General features: G+C 48.0%; 1 protein-coding gene across 2 annotated transcripts; it reads left to right on the top strand.

The window, feature by feature from the left end:
- The first annotated feature begins 60 nt into the window (after positions 1 to 60).
- Positions 61 to 23,608, top strand: Ubap1l (ubiquitin associated protein 1 like). Of its 2 annotated transcripts, XM_076925804.1 has the most exons (6): positions 61 to 1,302; positions 9,673 to 9,914; positions 11,670 to 12,305; positions 14,694 to 14,903; positions 20,091 to 20,192; positions 21,152 to 23,608. In XM_076925804.1, exons 2-6 carry the CDS (start codon positions 9,795 to 9,797, stop codon positions 21,284 to 21,286), a joined length of 1,203 nt encoding a protein of 400 aa, XP_076781919.1. In that variant the 5' UTR covers positions 61 to 1,302; positions 9,673 to 9,794; the 3' UTR covers positions 21,287 to 23,608. The 2 variants fall into 2 exon arrangements, with proteins under 2 accessions (XP_076781919.1, XP_076781920.1); XM_076925805.1 differs by lacking the exon at positions 61 to 1,302 and having other exon boundaries at positions 8,487 to 9,914.
- Positions 23,609 to 23,900: the final 292 nt, after the last annotated feature.

The raw sequence follows: 23,900 nt of genomic DNA on the forward strand, positions 1-23,900 counted from the left end.
GTTTGCTGCAGGAAAAATGAGTCTTCAGCACAGAACTGTGTCTGCAGAGTCTGACCCGGAGAGCAGGAAAGGTCTCCGTCAGCTTTGGGAAGGATGTGGACTTGGGAGCCCTAGGTGTAGCATGCTGACACGTTTGTCCTTTTGTAGTCTACTGTGCATTGCTCCAGTTGTGCATTAAACTGGGGAATAGGGCTGTTTCCCCAGCATGTCTTAAGGTCTGATAGGACTAGCTTCACGTAGCCCACGGGCCTGTGCTCCTTTTTGTTTGAACTCTGCACTTCCCGCTATGAGGTGAGCTGCAGGAGGAGCAGAGTGTGATAGTGTGAGTGTGAGATGGATAGTGTGAGTGTGGGTGTCAGCCTTATCACAGGGAGGTCCAGCGGCTGACTCACAAAAGGAGGTGTGGAGTCCTCGTTGGAGAAAAGCTGTTTCATTCTAGCAAGACTTTTATAAAGTGAGTGTTAGTTTTTGTTTTCTAGGTTTCCTGGTGTGTTGCCTGCCTGTGAGTTATAATAGCACCAGCTACTGTTTCTTTCCAGGCTTAGAAAGATGCAGGCGAGTGCTTTACCCTTGACTATACCCCCAACCTGGTTCTTTCTTCATGTTTTCAGTCACCAGAATTTGGATCAGCCCTTTACCAATTCATTTTTTTTGTCTTGTTTTATTTTTTCACTTTTACCTAAATTCTCCTTATATTAAACATCAGTGAATAAAATGGAGTAATAAAATCCAAAGATTAATCAGAAAGCTAACTGTTCTCACATTTTTTTAAAAAAATTATTTGATGAGTGTGGGTGTTTTGCCTGTATGCATGCCTTTGCACTGCATGCCTGCCTGGGCCCAACCGGCAAGAAGAGAGAGCCAGAGCCCCTGGAATTAAATTTGCAAATGGTTCTGAGCCACCATGTGCACATGGGGAGGTCAAACCCTGAGTCCTCTGCAAGAGCATCCGTTACTTACAACACTAAGCCGTTGCTCCAGACCCAGATTAATCATACATGAACAAAATCAAACAAAGCATGCACAAACTCAGGACTTGTGCGAGACTAACAGGAAGAATTGGATAAATACAGGAAGAGTAGCAGGCCATTGGAGGAACACTAAGTATTTAGCCGGAGGCCCTGAGCTTGTACTGTCTAGGAATTAGCTGCAACAAGCCAACCAGTTAATCACTGTAAACCCTTCATGTGTCTTGTGTCCATGTGACTTTTTAAAAAGCTTAGCTGGGATTACTCCATCTGTTGTACGGTTCACGTCTTCATCATATTCTGTCCACATAGAAGCCCTCCTGGGAATCATAAGGTAAGTACAAATTATGCCTTATTTCCAGTCAGTTTCTTTTTTGAATGATACATTTAAAAAATACTTCTTCCAGCTGATTCATCATCCCGCTTCGCTTTGTGAGTTAGCTTGAGTGAACTCTGTACCTTTGCGCATGTCCACCCAGGCGTTCCTGATGCGCCACACACCTGGCTGCAGCTGAAGATTTTGTTTCCAAAGCAGATTCCATTTTGGAATACACTTGTTTCTCATGAGTTGTTCGAGGCAGCTGGCTTGTATAGACTTGCACGTCAGCAGACAGTCGTTGACTTTATTAATTCATGTAAGGATCAGGAAACCAGGATTTGAGCTATGTCCTTTGGAAGATGGGTTTTTGTTTTCCATTTTTTGGGTACTGTGCTAAAAGGATAAGGAGTGGACAGGATTCCTGGCTTCCTGTATTGATGATTCCCCGTCTTACTCCATCAGACTAGCCTTCCCTCATCCCATAGCTTTGCAGATAAAGCTCTTCATTGTCACGGGGAAGGGAAGTGCTAACACCTCCGTAGTGTCATTGCCCAGATGTTTCATACAAACTGCTTGTGGATGCTAAGAAATGTCCCATGACCCCACAGAGAACACAGGTTAAAAGAAAGATGCTCACTGCTACAACAATCAGAAATGTTGAGTACTTTGAAGGTTCTACGAGATCCTTAAGTAGGAACTGTCTTCAGGCAACACATTTAAAAGAGATGATGTAAACTGTCATGTAGTGAGAGTAAGTTGCTGTTGCACCTGCGTGTGTGCCTGGTTCACTGGGTACCCTGTGGGTCAGACAAGATGGGCAGGGGGGATAGAAATGTACGTCAGTTGGCAGAATGCTTGTCATCACTCATCAGCCTCAAGCACCTCATAAAATCAGATTCCCGTGCTTAGGGGTGAAGGCAGGAGGACCAGAAATTGAAGGCCTTCCTCTGCTGTTTAGAAATTCAAAGACAGTCTGGAGGAACTGCCTCTACATGATTCAGGAAGGTTCCTGGAGAAGGCCGCTGGTAAGCAGGTGATATTTCAGCTCTGGGGAAAATAAAAGCTTTTAAATAGTGTATGAGAAGAGACGCAGACAGACAGTATCGGGTGTAGCTGGCAGGGGTCACTGCAAATGAAGCCCACTCAGGCTGGGGTCGAGTGGTTAAGAATCAGCTGAGCTATTGTGAACCTTCAGAAGTTTAATTATGGAAAGAGGAAGGATTGGAGATGAATTTTGCAACTTGAAGTGATCTTGCTTCTGTGTGTGAAACAAAAATACAACAATAGCACACAAGAAAATAAATGGAGGTGAGTTTTCCTAGTGCCACCAGCCTAGATCTCCATGGTAGGCGTGGACATAGGGTGACAGGCTCTTAACCTTCGAGGAGGATTTTAGATGCAAGTGGTAAGAGTAAGTGTGTGAGTGAGGCAGCACCTGGATTGGGTCATCACCATGAGACAAAGACCTCTGGAGCGGAGGGTTTACTTGGGGAAGAAAGTTGGAATTCGCTTTGTGCATTAAACTAGAGGCACTCTAAGCTTGGGAGGAGCCTCATAGGCAGATGGTGATGAGTTCGATCTCAGAAGAGACAGAATGTGGGAATTGTTGGCAGGTAACTGAGGCTCTAAGCAAGGAGGGAAGCCTGTAGAGGGCAGCGAGGAGTTATCCGGTGTGAGCCCCCACCCCCCCAGGCCAATCACTGTGACTAACACCCGCTCCAGTGTCCAGCCCCATACTCAGCTGGGAATCTGAGACGTGCTAGGTCCTAGTTTGCTGACAAAGCATGCACACCCTGGCTTTGCTTATGCTTCTCCCCACCCCACCTCCACCCCATCCAAACCCCTCAGGGCTTTCTCTGCCACCTAATGTTTAGAGTCAGAACTCAAAATTCAGAGTCCTCCCCAGGAGGACCCCAGTCTACCCTGAGGTCTTGCTGCAGACTGCATTTACATACCTGTGACCCGTCACCCCACCCTGCAGGGTCCTGTCTGCTTCCTGCCTCCAGCTGTTCCTCCTCTGGAGGCTCTTTGATTTTTTTTCTGCTCACAATTTCACTCTCCTCCCCTTTGATACCCAAGTCAAACTCCATCTGTTTCATAAAGCTTTCCCAAGCCCCACAAGGACTAGACCACCCCTTGTTCCTTGGTACATTTTTAAATGTTCTAACTAGCTCTGAATTCCACTCTGGCCCTTGGCTCTTCAGAAAGAGATCCTCAGAAGGTCTGTGGAGAAAACAGTTACTAGGGACACAGATGTTAAGTGGAAGATGAGAAGAGAGGTAGTTATGTCTGTATCTCAAGTGGACAAGATTTTATACTTTGAGCCTCGATAGAAGCTGTTTTCTGTGTAATTCAAAACTCACTAATAGCTGAAGACTGAAAGATAAATCTGAGGGTAGTAAAACCTGCTGGACTTTCCTGAGCCTCCTGTAGCACCCTTAGACCTCACTGGTACCCTATAAAAATGCCCCGGTAAAGCAGACTGGCGGCTGCTCCAAGATTTGCTTGATCTTGCCCATAGAGGGGCATAGAGCCGCCCACTGACGTGCAGGGATGTGAATTCTGGCAGGACGAGATGAGTCCTAGAGGCAGGAAGACACTGATGAGACCAGACAGGTGGGGGAGGAGATGAGGGAATTAAGGGCTTTGGCACCGGCCATCACGTGACCTGTCTGCTCCCAGATTATCCGCCCTAGCTTTCCATGAGGCTGTCCTGCCAGGAACAGGATGACCGCCCAGTGACCCCAAGCAGCAGGGCTGTGTGTTGTCCTGTTCGTGGTGACAGATTGTGTGAAACCAGAGCCACACCCTGGTCCAGGCTCCTATTGTGTGCAAACTGCCAGGCTATATATGATCAGGAGTTTACTTTGTATTATAGGTAGTTTTTTGAGGATTTTTTTTTTCCCCTTGTTTTGTTGCTGTTATTTGTTTGTTCTTTGCTTTTTCCAAAGCAGCAAACTCCTTGTATTACTAAACCAAGGGCAGATACTGTACAATGCTAACCAAAAGATAAGTGATATGAAGGTGAGTTTCTAGGATTTCGGCCTCGGCAGCCACTACAGACAAGTACTGACTACTTCCTTACTGACAGTGCATGAATGTGACTCTCCCGTTCTTCTCGTCTCTAAACTCTGATAGAACTTACATCCAGCTCATGAGCATTGTCTTCATGACTAGGCTTTTTCTTTGTATCTGTTTATATACATGTGATACTGGGGATTAACCAAGGGCTTCCTGTCTACCGTTGAGCTCTGAGCTCTGTAGCCCCAGCCCTCCCCTTACCTTTATGTTAAGACGGAGTCTCACTAAATTTCCTGGGCTAGACTTAACCTCATTCTATAACCTAGGTAGGCATTGAACTTGTGATCCTCCTGCTTCAGAGTTAAGTGCCGATTATAGACCTCTGCCACCCAGATCGATGACATATGCCACCCAGACTGGCTCTGCATCCTTGGTCTTATAAACTTTCCTAAGCAGTCCCGTGCTCCAACATTAATTTTTTTTTTTTTTTTTTTTTTTTTTTTTTTTTTTGGAAAAAAACCCAGCCAGGTTCATATGCAGGGTTTCTTTGTATAACCACCCTGGCTGTCCTGGAACTCACTCTGTAGATCAGGCTGGCCTCAAACTCACAGAGATTCACCTGCCTCTGCCTCCTGAGGGCTGGGTTTAAAGGTGTGTGCCACCACTGCCCGGCTTTCCCAACGGTCTTTACGTCCATCTTGGGCTGTCTGCGATACCAGAGTGTGATGGTGAACTCCTGTGTGGACTCTTGTGTGGGCGCTGAAGTCCAGAGCAAGAAAAGCATCCTGACCCTGAAGTTTCCCATGGAACAAGACACCTGGGTCGACACGGTTGATCTAGTATCACACCTTCTACGATGAGGTGTGTGGCCCCAAAGGAGCACCCCATGCTGCTGTCTGAGGCTCCCCCGAACCCTAAAAGCAACCATAAAAGACGACTCGGATCATGTTCAAAACCTTTGGCACCCAAACCATTGCGTAGCCACACAGGACGTGCTGTCCCCGCACAAGCCTTATGGGACCATGAACTCTGGAGACAGAATCAACTACGCTGCTCCCAAGGGCTATGCTCTTACCAATGCTGTGCCCTTCTGCAAGGGTTGCTGTGTCACCCACACTGTACCTGTAGAGTGAAAAATTATAAAGACCATTTTATGAAATATATATAGGCTTTTTTTTTTACCCTAAACCTGAGCAAAAGAATGCAAGTTCCAGAAAGCGGAACTGGATGTAAGATTTCAGGCTTTCACTGCCCCAGGACACATTCCGGGTGGAGGGCATTATCCCTGAATCAGAGGACACTTGCTGGATTAACATTCCTCAAGCCTCAGGGTGGGGCTATGGCAAGTGAGAAATAGTTAACCTGAAACAGTTGGTAATGACAGGGTAGGGCACAGTGACATGGAAAAACTACATTCTTGAGAAGAATGAGTGTGCAGAGTGATTTTCACATGACTCTAAAACATTTAGGGTGGGTTCCTCTGAAATGTTCACTGTTCTTGGTTACCCCCCCCCCCTGAGGTTTTCCCAGTGTTACAGCCTGCTGATGTTCAAAATTTGTAAAACAACCAATATGTGTAACCACGCGAAAATTCCTTCCTTTCCCCACCCCATGAAAAAATAAAACAAAAAAAAAAAAAACAAAAAAAAAAAAAAACAAAAAAAAACCTCAGCTTGCTGGCCTTTTGTCAAAATTCTGTTCCTGCATGGATGAGCAGTTTTGACCTTGGCTAGCCAACTCTCCCCAATAAACCTCTGCTGATTGCATCCAGGTATGGTTTCTTGTGATTTTTGGGTGGTCGTAATTTCCCGAGACTTGAGGAAGGGTCTCCCGAGTTTGGGGGTCTTCATCTACGAGGGTTGCTCTCTCACCCATACCATCTTGCATATGAACCTGGCTGTCTTGGACCTCAAAGATTACCCCATAAACATCTTGACTGGGCATGGCTAAAGCTTTTGCCACTGCCAAAGGGGAAGTTGTGCATGATGCCAAGGAGAAGCTGTGCTGTGTTGTCCTGGACTTGGAACAAGAGACAGCCATCGCTGTCCTCCTCCTCCCTGGAGAAGAGCTACTAGCTAACCCTACAACCAGGCCATCCCTGTTGGTGAAGAGAAATTCCATTGCATCAAGGCATTCTTCCAGCCTTCCTTCCTGGCTATGAAATCCCATGATATCCAGAGGACTGTTATTTTCATCTGTAAAGACCTCCATGCCGACTAGTGATGTCTGGCAGCACCACCATGTACCCAGGCATCATCAACAGGATGCAGATCACCGCTCTGGCTCCCAGCTCTGGGAAGATCAAGTTCACGTCTTCTCTGAGCGCAGGTACCCCGGACTGGCAGCCACACCCTCACCTCGCTGTTTACTGTCCAGGCGATGTGGATGGACAAACAGAACAATGAGCCACTTCACCAGCCACCAACAATGCTTCTGGGTACAGCTTTTCTCGACAAAACCTGACTTGTGCAGGAAAACACACAAACATAAGACAACATTGCCGTGGCTTTGTGTTTTGTTTTAATTTTTGTTTTGTTCTGTTCCGGTGCTTTTGACTCAGGATTTAGAAACTGCGACAGTGAAGGCGACCACAATTGGTTGGACAGCCATCCTCAAAGCTGTACTATGTGGCTGAAGATTGATTGTACATTTTTGTTCAATACTAATTCCAATGAGATACTTGGTTACAGGAAGTCCCTCCTCCCAAAAGCTTTCCTACTCTAGAAAGGAAGATGACTCAGTCTGTGTTCTCGGTTCATGAAGGAGAGGTTACAGTATTGCTTTTGCATAAATTATATTTATTGAAGATTTTAAAAGTTTTTTTCTGCCTTAATACTTTTTAATTTTTGTTTTTATTTTCAAATAGGCAGTCATCATGGCCCCCTCTTTTGTTCCCCCAGCTTGAGACATGTGAAGGCTTTTGGTTTCCCTAGCTTACCTGCACATAATCTTGAGACCAGTTTAATAAAAGTGAACACCTTACAAACGATTCAAAAAAAGTATTTATTTTAGAATAGAGAAATGACTGAACCATTAGGAGCCCTTGCTGCTCTTTCAGTGGCCCTGGGTTTAGTTCCCACATGGTGGCTCACAACTGGGACTCAGTCCCAGGGCATCTGATGGTCCTCTCCTAGTCTCTAAAAGCACAAGGCACAGCATGCAGACAGGTAAAACACTCAAAATTTAAAAAAGAACTGTTTGTTTATTCCAACACGGTGGTGGCACATACACTTTAAGTTTCCTTGTCTTTGCTGTCCACATCTATAGGACTGTAGGTTTGCACTTAGCGCATGAGGTGAGGTAGAGGCCAGTGTTTTCCAGTTCTGGGGTTCTGTCACACTAAGCAAAGGTGCCACCACTGCACTGTATCTTTAGCCCACGATTGTTTCTTTTTTACCCCTCAAGATTGATACCACATTGATTCAGAACATTTATTGAAAAGTCTTTTTTTTGCTGTTCTACAGAGCAAAATGTCTCATTAGTCAAGGGTCTGTATTGTGTGGCCTTCGAACCATTTTCATGCTTCTGGTCCCTGTGAAGGGACTTGGGTCACCTGCCACACACTTTGTTCTGTTGGTTGGTTGGTTGATTGGGGGATGTTAGTGTTTGCTTGTTTGGTTGGTTTTCATTTTTTGTTGTTGTTGTTTGTTTTTTGTTTTTGAGAAAGGGGTCTCACTGTATAGCCCTGACTGGCTTGGACCTCACTATGTAGAACAGGCTGTTTTGGACTCACAGATACTCTCTTACCTCTGTCTCCCAGTGGTAGATTTCTGATTGTCTGTCTGACTGACTGACTGTCTGTCTGTCTGTCTCTGTATGTCTCTGTCTATCTGTCTGTCTCCCACATCCCTCCCCTCTTGCCTTTTTTCTTTAAGATTGCCCTGCTGCTAGGGAGATGGCTCAGTGCTTAAGAGCACTTTGTGTTCACAGAGACCAAAAGTTAGGCTCCAAATCCTGTGTCAAGCAGCTCACAACTGTCTGTGTCCCCACCTCTAGGTAACCCAGCACCCTTACAACTCTCTGGGAACCTGTGCACACATCAGCTGCATTCATGTAGACACACATACAAGTTAAAAGAAACTGGCTTTTCCATTTTAAAAAAATTGTATAAAAGCAAAAAGGAAAGGGGGGCATGGGACAGGGGTTTTCTAGGGAGGGGAAATGGGGAAAGCATCTTAAATGTAAATAAAATAAAATGAAAAAAAAAAAAGAAACTGGCTTTTCTTGGTTCTTTGTGTCCCATTTAATTTTAGAATTAGCATGCCAATTCACACCAAAAACGTGATAGAATTTTGATCCTCGGATCTGTACATTGGTTTGCAGAGGATTTTATATTGAAGTTTGCCATCTTTGATCAGGGTATGTTCCTCCATTTAATCTAATAGCTTTTGGTTTTCTATGTAGAGGTCTTACACATACTGTGTTAGATTAAGTCCTTGTTGGTGGATATAATATTGATAAACACCAGCTGTCTATTTTAATAAGTTACTCTTTGACTAATTGTATGTATGTACTTATTTACTTATTTATTTAGGTTTTTGAAGACAGGTTTTCTCTGTGTAACAGCCCTGGCTGTCCAGGAACTCTCTTTTTAGATCAGGCTGCCCTCGAACTCACAGAGATGCCTGCCTCCACCTCTGAGTGCTGGGATTAGAGGTGTGCACCACCAGGCCCTTCTTTAATTAAATTTTTAAAAATTCCTTTACATGGTTTGTTGTTTGCACATAAGGATACGGTTTGCTGTGTGTGTTGACTGTGTATACGGTATCCTTCCTAAATCATGTTACTGGTTTCTAAGAGTTCATAGATTCCTCTGGACTTGGTATAACTGTGTCATCTACAAATAACTGCTTTCCTTCTTTCTGATTTGTATCTGTATTAACTTTCTCCCTTCTTGTACAAGCTAGGATCTGGTGTCATGCTGAACAGAAGAGATGGTGGTCTGACCACCATCACTGGTCAGATATTCTTCCCTCGGTTGTGGAAGTTGCCTTTTAGCCTGTAGAGATGTACACTTTATTTTGTTGTTCTTTTAAAAAAAAATACATTTTCTTATTGTGTATATGTGTACATGCATATATACCATAGCATGTATGTGCCGGTTAGAGGACAACTTGCAGACGAATGGCACAGGTTTGAATCACCAAATCAGGACAATAATTGAAAAATAATCTCATAATGTTTTAAGTAAGTTTATAGTTTTATATTGGGCCCTATTCATAGCTATCTTGGGGTTCATGCAACCCGTGGGCCTGGCTTGGACATGCCTGATAATGTAACTTAGACATGAAATAGCCACCGTGAATGCTCTGGGTTTTACTCATTTCTCTGTACAACACTGGCCACTACATCTTTTCCTTCCAGCTGTGAGAGCCACCACATACGAGAGTGTGGACTGAGCCCAGTTCTGAGGACTCGACACCCTCTCCCTGCCATCCGGCTACTTGCTCAGCCCTTCTGAGACTGTGCCACCATTCTCTGGCAGGATGAATGCCCTTGATGGCGTCCCCTTCAAGGTGCCCAAGGGCTTTGTGATGGACACAGAGCCCCACCCTGTGCCTGAGCTCAGTGTCCGGGACTGTAGAGAGCTCCTGTTGGGCACAATGGTAAGTAAGCTTTGTCCTTAGATCTGGCATCTGAGGTGGAGCCCCTGGGGCCTGCCTCATGATGCAAAGGGAAGTTTGTGTTGCTTTCCAGTAGTCTAGGGAGTTTGAAAATAAATCACCAAGTTCCAAGGAGAAGGCTGGCGTCTGGGTGATGAGGTTGTTTCCCTAGGTCAGCCAAGATGCTGTGTGAACGGCCTGTGTGAACTGCTTGTCACTGCCAGCATACTCTGGTTCATCCCCTCTTCTCATCAGCTGTCAGACTCAATCTCCAGAATCCTCTGTTAAAAGTACAAGCAGCTAGCTGGATGCACACCTTTAGTCCCAGCACCTGGGAGGCAGAGGCAGGTGGAGCCTGGTCTACAGATTAAGTTCCAGGACAGCCAGGGATACCTAGAGAGACCTTGTCCAAAACAAGAGCAAGCAGCTCTGTGGGCACATCCGGAGGGAGTAGTAGTCCACACAGACTGAGCACACTCCTGGCGTCCTCAAAGCTGCTTGTGCTCTGCAGGGTTGGTGCCACGGGCAAACTCAGGATAAAAATATTTAACTTTCTATGGAATTAAGTTTACTTAAAGATTTAGGGGAGAGAGATGCTGCATTTGTACGAAAACATGGGGCTATAGCTAAGATGGAAGAGTCACGCATATGATACCATAGATGTATCATAAGGTAGACACAGATCCGTATGAACTTAGAAATTAAAGTCAGCAGGGACTTTGAAGCTGGGTTGGGGCTCCTGTGCACAGCAGCACATGCTACTCAATCCAAGCATTGAGGAGGCTGAGGCAGGAAGAGCTGGGTTCCCATACAGCCTGGGCTACACAGTGAGGCACATGTCAATATCAAGACAATAATTAAAAGCAGTTCAGATCGTACCAGTTTTGCTCATGAGAAACCTGACGTCCAGAGAATGAAGATTTATTCAGTAATTGCTGGTTTTTTGAGACAGGGCTTCGTGTAGCCCAGGATGGTCTTAAATCACTATGTGGCCAAGAAGGACCTTGAACTTCCTGGTTTCTTGCCTCTGCTCCTCAAGGGCTGAGCTCTTCCTGGTTTCTTGCCTCTGCTTCTCAAGGGCTGAGCTCTCACAGGCATGCACGGCTCCGCATGCCCAGTCTATATGGTGCTGGGGTTGGAACCCAGAGCTTTGTGTGTGCTAAGCAAGCACTCTGCCATCAGAACTAAGTCCCCAGACCACAAGAGAGCTCTAGTGGAGTGTTCTGAGGTAGCTGTTGCTCAGTGACATACTGAGTGGTGAATGGTTTTATTTTATTTTGTGTGTGTGTTCAGTTTTCTGTGCATTGGTGTTCTGCCTGCATGGTATGTCTGTGTGAGAGTGTCAGATACCCTGGAACTGGAGTTACAGAAAGTTGTGAGCTGACATGTGGTTGCTGGGGAATTGAACTCAGGACCTCTGGAAGAGCAGTCAGTGCTCTTAACCTCTGAGCCATCTCTCCAGCCTCGAGCAGAGGGTTTTTAAATATTGGCACTTTACCGTGATTACTTTATTATTAATTCATCACTTGATTTGTCCTTCATGCTAGGGTTTACCACTAGATTGATATGATGTCTGTTGACCCCAGAAATATCTGTAAGGGACGATGGGAGTGGGCTCTGAGGATACATACCTAAAATTTAGAGCCAGGAGACGTCCCCAGCTGACAATTGAAATGGGTCCCCAAGCCAGCATTGTGGCTATGGCCCCATGACCGTAGCTTGCCACAGCTAAGCCTCATGTCATCCATCTCTCTGCAGTATGACTTCAGCCTGGAAAAGAAGGCTCTTTTCTGGGTGGAAGCAGCCACCCGAGGATCTTGGTCCTATCAGTGCAATGACCTGGGGATTGTATCAGCCCCTCCAGCCTGGTTCTTACTGGTCAGTCCAAAATACAGTCAGATGCCTGAATCTGCCGAAATCAGAGACCCAGAGGCCGGACTGCAAGAACCTCCTGAGAAGGAAAAGGAGAAGGAGAAGGAGGAGGAGGAGGAGGAGGAGGAGGAGGAGGAGGAGGAGGAGGAGGAGGAGGAGGAGGAGGCGGCAGAAGAGAAGGGGGATGAGGAAGATGCTTCCTCTGACAGCAAGCAGGGGATGGACTCCAGCAGCCCTCAGCCTGGCTCTCCTACAAGCCACCGTCGCTGTTCCCTAGATGTGCTGCGAAACATGAGGTCTGAGCTGGCTGATGCCAGGCGGCGGCTCTCGGAGAGTAGACTAGCCACGTGTCCTCGAGCCTTCCTGCATCGTTTCCGCGGCCACCGCACACTGAGCCTGAGTGGCAGCCCGGCTCCAGCCCCTGGCCCAGCACCGCAGCCCCCCAACATCTCCGAGCTGCCCCCACGACCCTCCACCGCCGGTGCCATGCCTCCATTGCGGAGCCACAAGCCCACAGTTGCTGTAAGAACTCTCCGCCAAGGCCACAGGCCCCAAGCCAAGGCCTCCAGGTTAAGGGTCCTCAACCTAGGGTCCTTCCTCTGTACAGTGCTCTCTTCTCATATGCTCCCACCCGGCCCTGTAGTCCTTCCTGCAGCCTAGTGTATCCTACCTGGAGGCTCTGCCTTCTCTTGATTTCACACAGGGGCGCACATCTCAATAATTAATAACCACAGTTTCTAGTCCCATCTTTCTCTTGCAGTGGAATATGAATTCTTTTAGGTGCGGGGTGGGATAATATTTATTTTTGTTTCCCGGGCACCTACCAGTAGACCCTACCGACAGGGGGCGCTCAATGGATGTCTGTTGAAGACTCAGCTCGAAGGTTTTCCCACTGAGAAGCTGTGGAAGCTGGCGGCTCAGTCAAGAAATACTCAGTTGCTTCCCACCAGACATTCATAGGACAAAGAGAGTTGGTCAAGAGGATGTGGAGAGAGGCCCGGGCTTGGTTGCGAGATCAGTTTTTGACAGGCGGGGCTGATGTAACTGGGAAGACCGGGGTAGAGGGCAAGTTCCCAGTGAAGAAGTGAGACAAAGTCCAGAGATACTTAAGCCTCAGGCAGCTCAGGTGTGCCCAATTTTGTAGACATATTTTTTCTTTTAAGTGACACCCCACCCTACTCCCACCCTCAGTGAGTATATTTCAGAAATCACAAGCCCTGGAACCAGGGAAGACTGAGGTAGATCCAGACCGGTAGCAGAATATGGTGGTGGTCTGGTGCAGCTTTATGGCCTCCAGTTAGAAACTGAGGTGCTACAGAATAAGACCAAAGAGAAATTAAACCCAAAAGATGGAGCCTGGAAGTCTGGCGGAGTTGCTGGACCACTCTGTGCTACCGTCTCTACTTATAAAATGGGTCAGCGTGACTGAGGAGGGGCTTTGAGAGCTGGCCAGATGCCAGATGTTGATGCCAGAATGGCTCTTCTCTAACTAAGATCAAATTTAATTAGCAGAACATGGTGGTGCAAACTTGTAATCAGAGCAACTCCGGAGACTGAAGCAGGAGGATTGCCAGTATGAGGCCAGCCTTGGCTACATGGCTACTTTAAGGCTACTCTGTACTACATAGTTACAAAACAAGACATTGTCTAAAAAAAATCAACTCGAGCACTGGGGGAGCAGAGCTGGGCAGGAGGATGAGGTATAGGGAAGCCCAGGCAGACAGTAGCTAAGAGTCTTTCAGAGACAGGCGATACCACTGCTCAAATCTGAATGTTCCCCACCTTAAGAGTTGAAAGGAGGGGTCATAGCAGAGAATCCTGAGACAGTGGTAGCATTTATACCACTATAAATTTATACGTCCCAAACATGCACCAGGGCCCCACGGGCAAGGCAGCAGCTGGTTTTCCCTCAGGGGATGGGAGAGGTCGGATAGAATGCCTTGTTAGCTTGATTCTTAGCTGAGAAGTCCCTCGTGATGCCAGCCAAACACAGGAATGTCTTCAAGCCACCTTCTGTAGTGCAGCATTCTGTCCTGTTGGGCCTAGCTTAACCAAACTAGAGTGTGCTGGGGAAACGGTCCCTCTCACTAAGATACTGGGCCTGAAGGTGGGTTCATGTCACAAATGTGCACTGTGTCACTGGCTTCTCTGAACCTAGCTTTCAGTCTGTGACATTCATAGTCTCCCTTTCTCTCCTCTCTCTCTCCTCTTTCTCTCTCTCTCTCTTTCTCTCTCTCTCTTTCTCTCTTTCTCTCTCCCTCTCTCTGTGACAAGATCTTACATAGCCCAGGTTGACCTCAAACTTGCCATGTAAAAGTAGCTGAGGATAGCCTTAAACTTTTTATCCTCTTGCGTCTGGGATTACAGGTGCACACTGCCAAGCTCTCTGAATGAGACACTAAGGACCTCGTGTGTTCTAGGCAAGCATGCTACCAACCAAGCTATCCACTTTGTCTTTTGGTCTTTCTTCCTTATCTGGCCTCTCACTCTGCTACCCAGGCTCAACTTGAATTCCTGGAGTCAAGTGATCCTCCTGCCTCAGCTCCCGAAGAGCTATGATTACAGGCATGTACTACCACATGGAGGCTAACCGATCATATTTCGTTTGCAGTGTTGCAAGCCCTAAGTGAAACGGTAGCTTCTGCTGACAGCTTCTGCATGCTGGGCCATTTGCTAATTAATCACCTTGCTCACGCTCTGATTTATACCTCCTAAGAGTCTGATGAGGTAGTTCTAAAATGGCTCTGTTGACATCTGAGAAAGGGAACAGAGACTGAGAGCTGGGGCCTGCAGGGCCCAAAGCTCTCCACAGTGTAGAAAGTCAGACACAAAGCTAACATCTTAAGATGTTCAGCCCAGCTGACTGTAACCTCCTGTTGTTACTGACATGCCATCCTGTCTGTATTTCAGTCCCTCAGCCCATACACCTGCTTGCCACCTCTTAGGGAGACACCCCAGCCCCTCGTCTCCTGTAGACTGCATCCTGATTCAGCACCTGACCTGCTGTCTGCCCTGACCAAAGAGGAGCAAGACCTCATCGAGCCAGTGGTCGCCTTGGGCTATCCCCTGGGAAGGGCCATCTTGGCGCTGCAGAAGACTGGGAGGCAGAGCCTGAGTCAGGTGAGTGGGCCCAGGGCTGAGGGGCTGCAGGCCAGAGCCAGGACAGGTGGGTGGCTTTTTACCTCTCACTCCCTCTCTCCCCGTCTCCTGTGTCCCCTCTTGCAGTGTTGGGGACAACACAGGGCCTTGCACATAGTAGGCAAACCCTCTCCCACTGATCTAGAGTCCCAGCCCTTCCATCTCTTTAGAGGTAGAACCTCAACTTGGCACAAATTACCAAGTTAGTGATGGAATTCTTAGGCCTTATTGCTCTGTCCTCCCCAGGACTTCCCAAGGAATCCCTATGGCTATTTACGGATCTCCATAGTCAAGCCCCTATCCTAGTCCATGCACCAAACACGGGAGCCTGAAGCTTTAAGCAGTCTAGAGCCTCTCAGAGCGGTCCAATAGGGCGATCTCTAAGTGAACGTGTGCATGTGTATCTGCTCATGTATGTGCCAGTGTGTGTGTGTGTGTGCAAATGCGTGTAAAAGCCATACATCAACAAGCCAGCCTCAGGTGTCTTCCTCAGACACTATCACATCTTTTTAGACAGTCTCTTACTTCTACGTGATATTTGCTGATTCAGTTAGGACGGCTGCCTCAATCCAGTGATTGGTGACACTTGCCAACTAGGCCACATTTCTTCAGAAAGCTAGTCCAGTTAGTTCTAAGAGTGTAAGAGCAAATGCTTCAAGGTCACCTGGGCCTAGCCTTCACGTAGTACATAGACCAGTCCGGATTTAAAGGGTAGAAAAAGGCTCAACCTTGTGATTGGAGACGATACGGAAGAACCGGAAGAACCGTATCCGTTGTCAGTCTACCATAGAGGCTCCTGAGCTCAGCAAAGCTTTCGTGGGCGTTCTGCACACTGAGGTGGACTTCAAGGCTAGAGGAGGTCTGACTCTGAGATAACCAGGGCTGCCATTACAGGGACAATACAGGCTGCCACCTAACCAGCCTATTTGTGGGAGGGGTGAGAGGCAGGCTCTTGGGACTGAGGATAAGAAAGGAAACTGGGCATCAATTGGGGTACCTTGAACCCTAGATCAGAACTTTGATACATGACCCAACAGACAAAAGGGCTTGTGGGAGGACAAGGGTTAGGGTTAGGGTTCAGGGTTAGGGTTCAGGGTTCAGGGTTCAGGGTTAGGATAGGGTTAGGGTTAGGGTTAGGGCTAGGGTTTGGGTTCAGGGTTAGGGTAGGGTTAGGGTTAGGGTTAGGACTAGGGTTAGGTGAATGCCAATCCCTTAACCCACACCCCTCCCATAACACTCCCTCACCTTTTGTGATTAGTAAATCTGCTTTGGCTCCCAGCACACGCTGCACCAGCTCAAGAGTTCTGGATTCACGAATGAAACACACACACACACACACACACACACACACACACACACACACCAGCTAATTTTGATATTTTGATCTGTCTTGACTAGCTCAATGGCTGGGCACTTCTACACCTCCCCGGCTAGCACGCGCTCCTCTCCAGTACCCCTGACTTAGCATCTTTTAAAATCTGTATTTTATCTTTGCTACCCCAGACATAATCGGGGGAGTGGCTCCTAGGGCCACTTTCCCGGATTCTTACGTGGTGGTGGGCCTTTAACTCTGCTCTCTTTTCTTCCCCTCTCTTCTCTCTCTCCCACCCCATCCCTTGCCTGGGCAATCTAAAAGTCCCGCCTCCGTCTCCCTGCACAGCCATTGGCTGTAAGGCCATTCTTTATTACCAATCAAAGCCAGCTGGGGGCAGGGACTCTCAGCATCTGGAAGCCCGGCTTTTTGGAACTGAATTAAAACAGTATTAGAACCAGTTCCTAGCACCTTTTGGTTTGAATCATTTTCCCCTTGAAAGGCATTTTGGTTAGTAAGTTCCTTCTGGCCTAGATAAATGACAGATGACCCACAAGAGAGGACATCGGCTCATGGGGACTTAGGGAAATATGGAAACAAGCGGTGGGCATTGCTCAGTTCTTCCCTCTCCCCTCCCTCTCTCTCCCTCTCCCTTCTCCCCTCCCTCCCTCTCCCCTCTCCCCTCCCTTCCCCTCCCTCCCTCTCTCCCCTCCCTCTCTTCCTGCCCACTGCAGCCTGCAGGACAGGCATGAGTGACATAGGCGTCAGTTCATGGGCCAAGTGCAGGTCTGCTAAGGGACACTACATAAACCAGGCTCCCTTTGAAGGTTTCTTTGAGGAATATATGTTTGGAATCAGCAGCTCCTGGGGCTTTATCTCGGGGTCCGAAGGTGTCACCCTTATCTACCCTGAGCCTGAGGCGAGCCTGGGGCCTCTACAATCCCATAGGCCCAAAAGCTGACTGAGCAGCAGAATCTACAAATGCAGCTCCCTAGGCCTGGTCCCTAAGGACACATCAGTGGATCTGCAGATGGTCCTGACACCAGCTGATTTGGCACAGCGGGCGCACCGGGAGTCAGCTTCTTACTGAGCCTGTGATTTGCAACTTGGCAATCCCCTGGAAGGGCAGCAATAAGACTCAGCAGATAAAAGAGAAAGCCAGAGGACCTGGGCTAGGAAAGGCGAGGACGGAGAATTGACTCAGAATTGATCGGATCCTCTGGTGTCCACACATAGCGTATAAGTGTTCTCCCCTTCCACAACACATCACACACACACAATAATAATAAATAAAGCATTTTTGAGACAGAGTCTCCTGGCTGGTTAAAACAAAAACAAAAACAAACAAACAAACAAAACAAAACAAAAAAACTTGCTATGTTGACCAGGCTGGCCAGGAACTCCTGCCTCTGCCTCCCCTACTGGGATTACAGGTGTGTACTATTATGCACAGCTATAAGTAATGGCTTTTAAAGTTAAAATTACCTGGAGAGTTGGGCTGGGTGGTGATGGCACATACCTTTAATCCCAGCGCTCAGGAGGCAGAGGCAGGTGAATCTCTTGAGTTCCAGGCCAGCCTGGTCTACAGAGCAAGTTCCAAGATAGCCAGGGCAACAGAGAGAAACCTTGTCTCAAAAGAAACAAAAGAAACAAGTCACCTGGAGAAATATAAGACTTTCCTAAAGTGCAGGCTCTGTCTCAAACCAGTTACAGGAAACTCTCTGCTGGTGAGACCCCATCAGTGGTTTCCAAAGCTCCCTGAATGGTTGCAGTGGGCACCAAGGCTGAGAGAGAGCAGGTACTGTGAAGGAGCATTCACCATCTACCCCCTCCCCCCCCACCCCACCCCCGTCCACCCTCCCTCTGTTTGGAGGTGACAGTTTCTCCTGAGTCCCTGTCTACTGTCATGCCAGCTCAGATCCCCTCCTGTGGCCCACAGCAGCTGGTCAGAGTGACCGAGAGGCTCTGAGAGGTCAGTGGTACAGAGCCTTGTTCTAAGGCTCTTTGACAGACGGTCAGTTCTGCCAGGCTTTCCATTTCCTCAGCTGCGAAAGCGGTTGGGGTGAATGGCTTTCAGAACATGCTCAGAGCCAGGTCTGGGTGTCCTGCAGTCCCTCTCTCAGGAGCACCCGGCTCTGTGCTTCTGCAGCCATTTGCCCTCCAGCTCGAGGCAGCCTGGTCTTAGCTGCTGCTTGCTGAAGCTTCCTGTGCTGGTGCAAACAGACCAAGAGCTCCAAGAGTTTGAAAACCACATGGCTAGATGACCTGTGCTCCTGCCAGCTCTGAAGGTCAGCAGAAACCCAACCTCCTCCTTCCCAGACACACACATGGTTCTCACGGCCTCGAGGCTTGGCTGGCACCTGTCCCCTATAAAGCCTGCTTTGATTTGCCCAGCACTGGCGTAGTCTCCTATGTCTGGTTTATCTCCTCCACTAAGCTGTGAGTTCCGTGACGGTACTTCTCAATCTGTTTTATGCACGTAGCATGTTTATCGTGTTCTTTGACTCCCCTGCCGGTGCAGTGGTGACTGACTAACCGCCCACTGTGGGACAGAAGTCAGTGGGCACAGATACAGAGTGGGTGGAGCCTAGGAGCCCCAAGGATGGTCCACACCGAGTCTGCAGAGAGGCCCTCCTGGGAGGAGAATGAGGCCAGCCTTGGATTGAGAGTTGGACAGAGGCCTCAAGAAAAGGGGGAAACTGAGGCTGTGGGCAGGACAGGGTGTGGTGAAAGGCAGCACATTTGTTTTGGAGACATGGTTTCATGTGGCCAGGCTGGCCTCAAACTCACTATGTAGCTAAGAGTGATCTCTAAGTTATAAGTGTGTGCGTGTGTATGTGTGTGTGTGTGTGTGGTCCAGTGTACTGTTTGTGCATATGTGTCCATATGTGCAGACACTCATGAGTGTATCAGAGACCAGAGAAAATATCCTGGTCTGTCATTCTCTGCTCTGTTCCCTTGAGACAAGATCTCCCACTGAACCCGGGGCTAGGCTGGCCGCCAGCAAGCCCCAGGCTTTCTGCTTCTGCCTCCTACAATGCTGAGGTTCTAGGCTGGCATGTGGCAACATCCAGATTTTTATGTGGGGGCTGGGCACTTGAACTCAGGTCCTCAGGTTTATGAGGCAAGCACTCTTACCCATAGACCTCAGCCTTGACCTTGAACTTCCGACCCTCCTGCTTCCACCTCCCCAGTGCACCAGTTATATGGTGCTGGGGGCTGAACCTCATATGCAATGGGCAAGCACTCTACCAACTTAGCTTAAGGCAACACTTAGTTGGGAGGGTGGGGGGGTCAGATAATGTTACTTACCCTGAAGGCAAAAGAAGCCCCCACCCCCACCCCGTGATGTAATCGGGGTGGTTAGAACAGGTTTCAGCGCCAGGAGAAATGCTCCAGGAGAAACTCTCCACTGCCACTCTCCACCCCCGCCCCCTACCCCCAGCTCTGGTGCAGACTGAGGCCTGGTGTGGGCTTGACTGATCCTAGGTGACAGGTGTGTCTGGGGAGGAGGAGGGAGGGCAGGTGCTTCTCTGAGAAGGACGGCTAAGCTGGTGATAGTACCTGTGGTGGCTGAGGTGAGGCTGAGTTACTTGCTTAAAGCCTGTCCTGGACCCCTCTTAGGCTCTGTGAACACGTGAGCAGCCATTTTCTTGGAGTCTATCCCTCAACTTGGAAAATTTATTGAAGAGCTGCTGTCACTTCTTCTGCTGGTTCTCAACGGAAGCCTGTTCCGATTCTGTTGGCTTTTTATTACGGGTTGCCCAGTATGCATGGCCTCAGTGAGACCCTTGGGTGGTTCCCTGGCACGCCTCTGACATTCCTCTGTCTCTCTGTCTCTGCCCTCTTTGGCCCAGTTTCTCGGCTACCTCAGTGCCTGTGAAAGGCTGCTGCGGCAGGGCTACGACGAGGCGCTGGTGGACGAGGCCATGGAGATGTTCCAGTTCTCTGAGCATCAGGTCAGCTGGGCCCTTCGCTTGGTCCCCAGGGAATGGGAGCGTGGGGTACAGGGGTGCAGTGGCCCCAGAGTTGCATGTGGACTGGTCAGAAGAGAACTGGCCTGCTCACACTGGGGAGAAAGTGCCAACCTAGAGAAGTGGAACACAGAACTGTAGAAGGCAGAGAATGAAGGGGTGGAGAGGGAAGTGGAGGCTGGGAGAGCAGGGGCTTTGCTGTAGGTAACTGAGCCAACACAACACATATTACTGGATGGCTGCTGTTTTTAAGACTTCTATATAGGAACCGGGCGGTAGTGGCACACGCCTTTAATCCCAGCACTTGGGAGGCAGAGGCAGGCGGATTTCTGAGTTCAAGGCCAGCCTGGTCTACAGTGTGAGTTCCAGGACAGCCAGGGATACATAGAGAAACCCTGTCTCGGGAAAAAAAAAAAAAAAAGACTTCCACATAGGAACCGTCTGAAGATGCTTGAACTCAGGGAGTTTGCTGCCCTTAGCATCCAGGGAGCTACAGGTGCTCCGAAAGTAACATGTACCAGGATAGCTCCTACTGCAGTAATATGGCAGCATTCACAGAGCTGGGGGTTGCATGAAGGACTGGGTGTCAACCAGGAGAGGAAAACTCTGGGGGTTGGGGCGGGGGGTGTCTCCAGCAGAGGCTGAGCTCACTGCCAGCTCACAGGTGACACCCTGGCTTGGCCTGTGCATCCTCCTGGAGCTGCTGCCCTAATACCAATCACAGGGAGCCCAGAGTGAGCCACATGATGGCGCCTCAGCAAAGCTGACGCCTTTCCGCACGTGCCCAGAGGAAGAGGGAGGTGACAGGCATTGACCCAGCGTTAGGTTGCCCTAGTGAAGGGAGCGCAGTGTTCTGGGATGGTTTGAGGGTCAGTGGGCACCAGGGATGGCGATACTCAGGACTGAGGCAGAGTAATAACGTGCCCTTTGTGTCTCCTCCTCAGGCAGGGGAGTTCCTGCGCCTCTGGCAACAGTTCAGTGACATGGGCTTCCAGCAAGACCGGATCAAGGAGGTGCTGTTGGTCCACGGCAATCAGCGAGAACAAGCTTTGGAAGAGCTGGTAGCCTGCGCCCAGTGACAAGCAAGGACACTGTTTGGTGCATGGCTGACAGTGAAGTACCAGACCTGCCACCCATCCCAACTGTATCATTAAAAGATAGTGGTAGTGGTATTCACCTTTAGTCCCAGCGCTAGGGCTGCAGAGACAGGCGGATCTCTGAGTTCAAGGCCATCCTGGTCTACAGAGTGAGTTCTAGGACTGCTAGGGTTATATCGAGAAACCCTGTCTTAAAAAAACAAAAACAAAAGTGATCCTGATAAAATAAATAAAATAAACAAAACCCAACAAGACTGAAGCCAGATGTGGTGACACCTGCCTTTAATCCCAGAACTCAGGAGGCAGAGACAAATTCTTGAGTTTGAGTCTAGTCTGGTCTACAGAATTACAGGAGAGTCAGGGCTGCACAGAGAAAACTTATCTCAAAAAAAAAAAAAAAAAAAAAAAAAAAAAAACAACAAAAATAAAAACAAAAATAAAAAAACCAAGAGCACGGCACACTCACCGCGAGGCAGAGGCTGAGGTGGCAGTCCATATCAAACAGCCTTTCACTTCCTAGAGGCAGGAAGTGGAGAGTGTGGTGGGACTCGGAAGATCTGCACCAGAGCTGTCTCTAGCCACCCCAAGCCTCTGTTTAAGAGACCTCCAGGGACTGAGAGGACCAACCCATATAGTGGCCTGTGACTCAGACAAGCAGAAGTCAGAGGCAGGGCACTAGCCCTTTGGCCTCTGACTGCAGCCAACCCATCGTTCTAGGGTTCACTCTTTTTTTTTTTTTTTTTTTTTTTTTTTTGGTTTTTTGAGACAGGGACAGGGTTTCTCTGTGTAGCTCTGGCTGTCCTGGAACTCACTCTGTAGACCAGGCTGGCCTCGAACTCAGAAATCCACCTGCCTCTGCCTCCCACGTGCTGGGATTAAAGGCTTGCGCCACCACCGCTGGGCAGTTCACTCTCTTTCTCATTTTCTTTGGTCTGTAAATCAAGCTGGAGCCCAGGTCAGTGGAAAACCCAAGGAGAGCGCCCTTGTCTGTCAGCACTTCACTCCCCTGTTCAGCTGTGAACTGGGGACCTCTGCAAGCTAAAACAGAAAATTTGGGACAGTTACCCAGGTCCCTTGAGACCCACGGTGCCCCTTTGCCCTTTCCGCTGAGTTTCAATGCCACTCAGCTTGAGAGCACATTGAAAATACTCACTTGCTTTGAATAAGTTGGAGGCAACGCACAGAGAAGCATTTGGGAAAATCAGCCGGAGAACATGACGGTGGCCATGAGTCTATTGCCAAAAACAAACTGATTTGGAAAAGACGGTAAAACTGAAGTGTGAATGCTGAGATGCCATGGCTGAACCTGAGGCTTTTCCTGTTCTAGCTAAGTTAATCTGGATCAGATGCCACTTGTAGTAAGGCCCTTGAATGTGAGAGGTGACCCACATGTCTCACCACTGCCATGCTTCCTTCCTGCCACAAACCCTTCCATTCCCATCCCTGGGAAACTATTGTTTGATGATGAATGAAAAATAGTTTGCAATAATCATTTCCTAGCTTTTTTTAAAAAAAATTATTTTATTTTATTTGTGTGAGAACTTTGTAGCTGTCTTCAGACACACCAGAAGAGGTCATCAGATCCCATTACAGATGGTTGTGAGCCACCATGTGGTTGCTGGGATTTGAACTCAGGACCTCTGGAAGAGTAGTCAGTGCTTTTAAACACTGAGCCATCTCACCAGCCCATTTCCTAGCTTTTTTTATTGCATTCATTTATATAATGACTTTATAAGTTTAATTTGGGTTGATTACAGGAGACTGGGGAATTTACCAGTAGCAACACTACTGAGGAAACTCTCTCTCCTTCAGTCAGCAACTGCCTTTAGGATCTATAATATAGCTCCTCAGGAGGGGGTGGTGCCTCTTAAGCCACGCCCCCTTAACTAATTATTTTTAGGAGGTGGAAAAATGAAGTTTGCGGCGTAGACTCTGAGATAAGACAGAGCTACGAGTTCAGCCTTACAGCTAATGAGCTGTGTGATCTTTTGAGAGTTGCTTGTCTTCTCTGTGTCTCAGTTTTTCTCATTCTTAAAATACATGCTAAAACTTTTCAGTGATGCTGGTTGAATGGGATCATGCATAGGATGCTTCTGGCATTTCTGTCTTAGGTTGGTAAGGCTCTGTGCAGAATCTTACCTGTCCTTGGCTTGCCAGCCTGTTAATTTAATAACTCTGTCTGAGGGTCTATTTTCACGTTCAAGCCATGTACTTTGGCTGCCAACATGTTGATATTGTTAAAGAAAAGCTTTAACATGACGAGGAGGAATAAAAGTATTCCCAAGACAAAAAGGGCTAGCATGACCAAGCTATATATGCCATTCTTGAAGATTGACCAAAATAGAAATACTGACCTCAGGCCATGGGTAATTTTATCAGCAGTATCTACCACATCAACTCTCAACAGAGCAGCATTCGTGAAATTCATAAGCTCCCTATGTATGGTTAAAACATCCAGAGAGGTGTTAGAATTATGCCAAATACACTGCACCATGTGTCATTAAACTTCCTAATAATAATGACGACCACTGTAAATTTTAGAACTAACACGAATCCAATGGTATTTGGCATGACACTCAAGATGGCTCCTTACCCT

This window comes from Arvicanthis niloticus, chromosome 26, assembly GCF_011762505.2.
Source record: "Arvicanthis niloticus isolate mArvNil1 chromosome 26, mArvNil1.pat.X, whole genome shotgun sequence".
NCBI lineage: Eukaryota > Metazoa > Chordata > Mammalia > Rodentia > Muridae > Arvicanthis > Arvicanthis niloticus.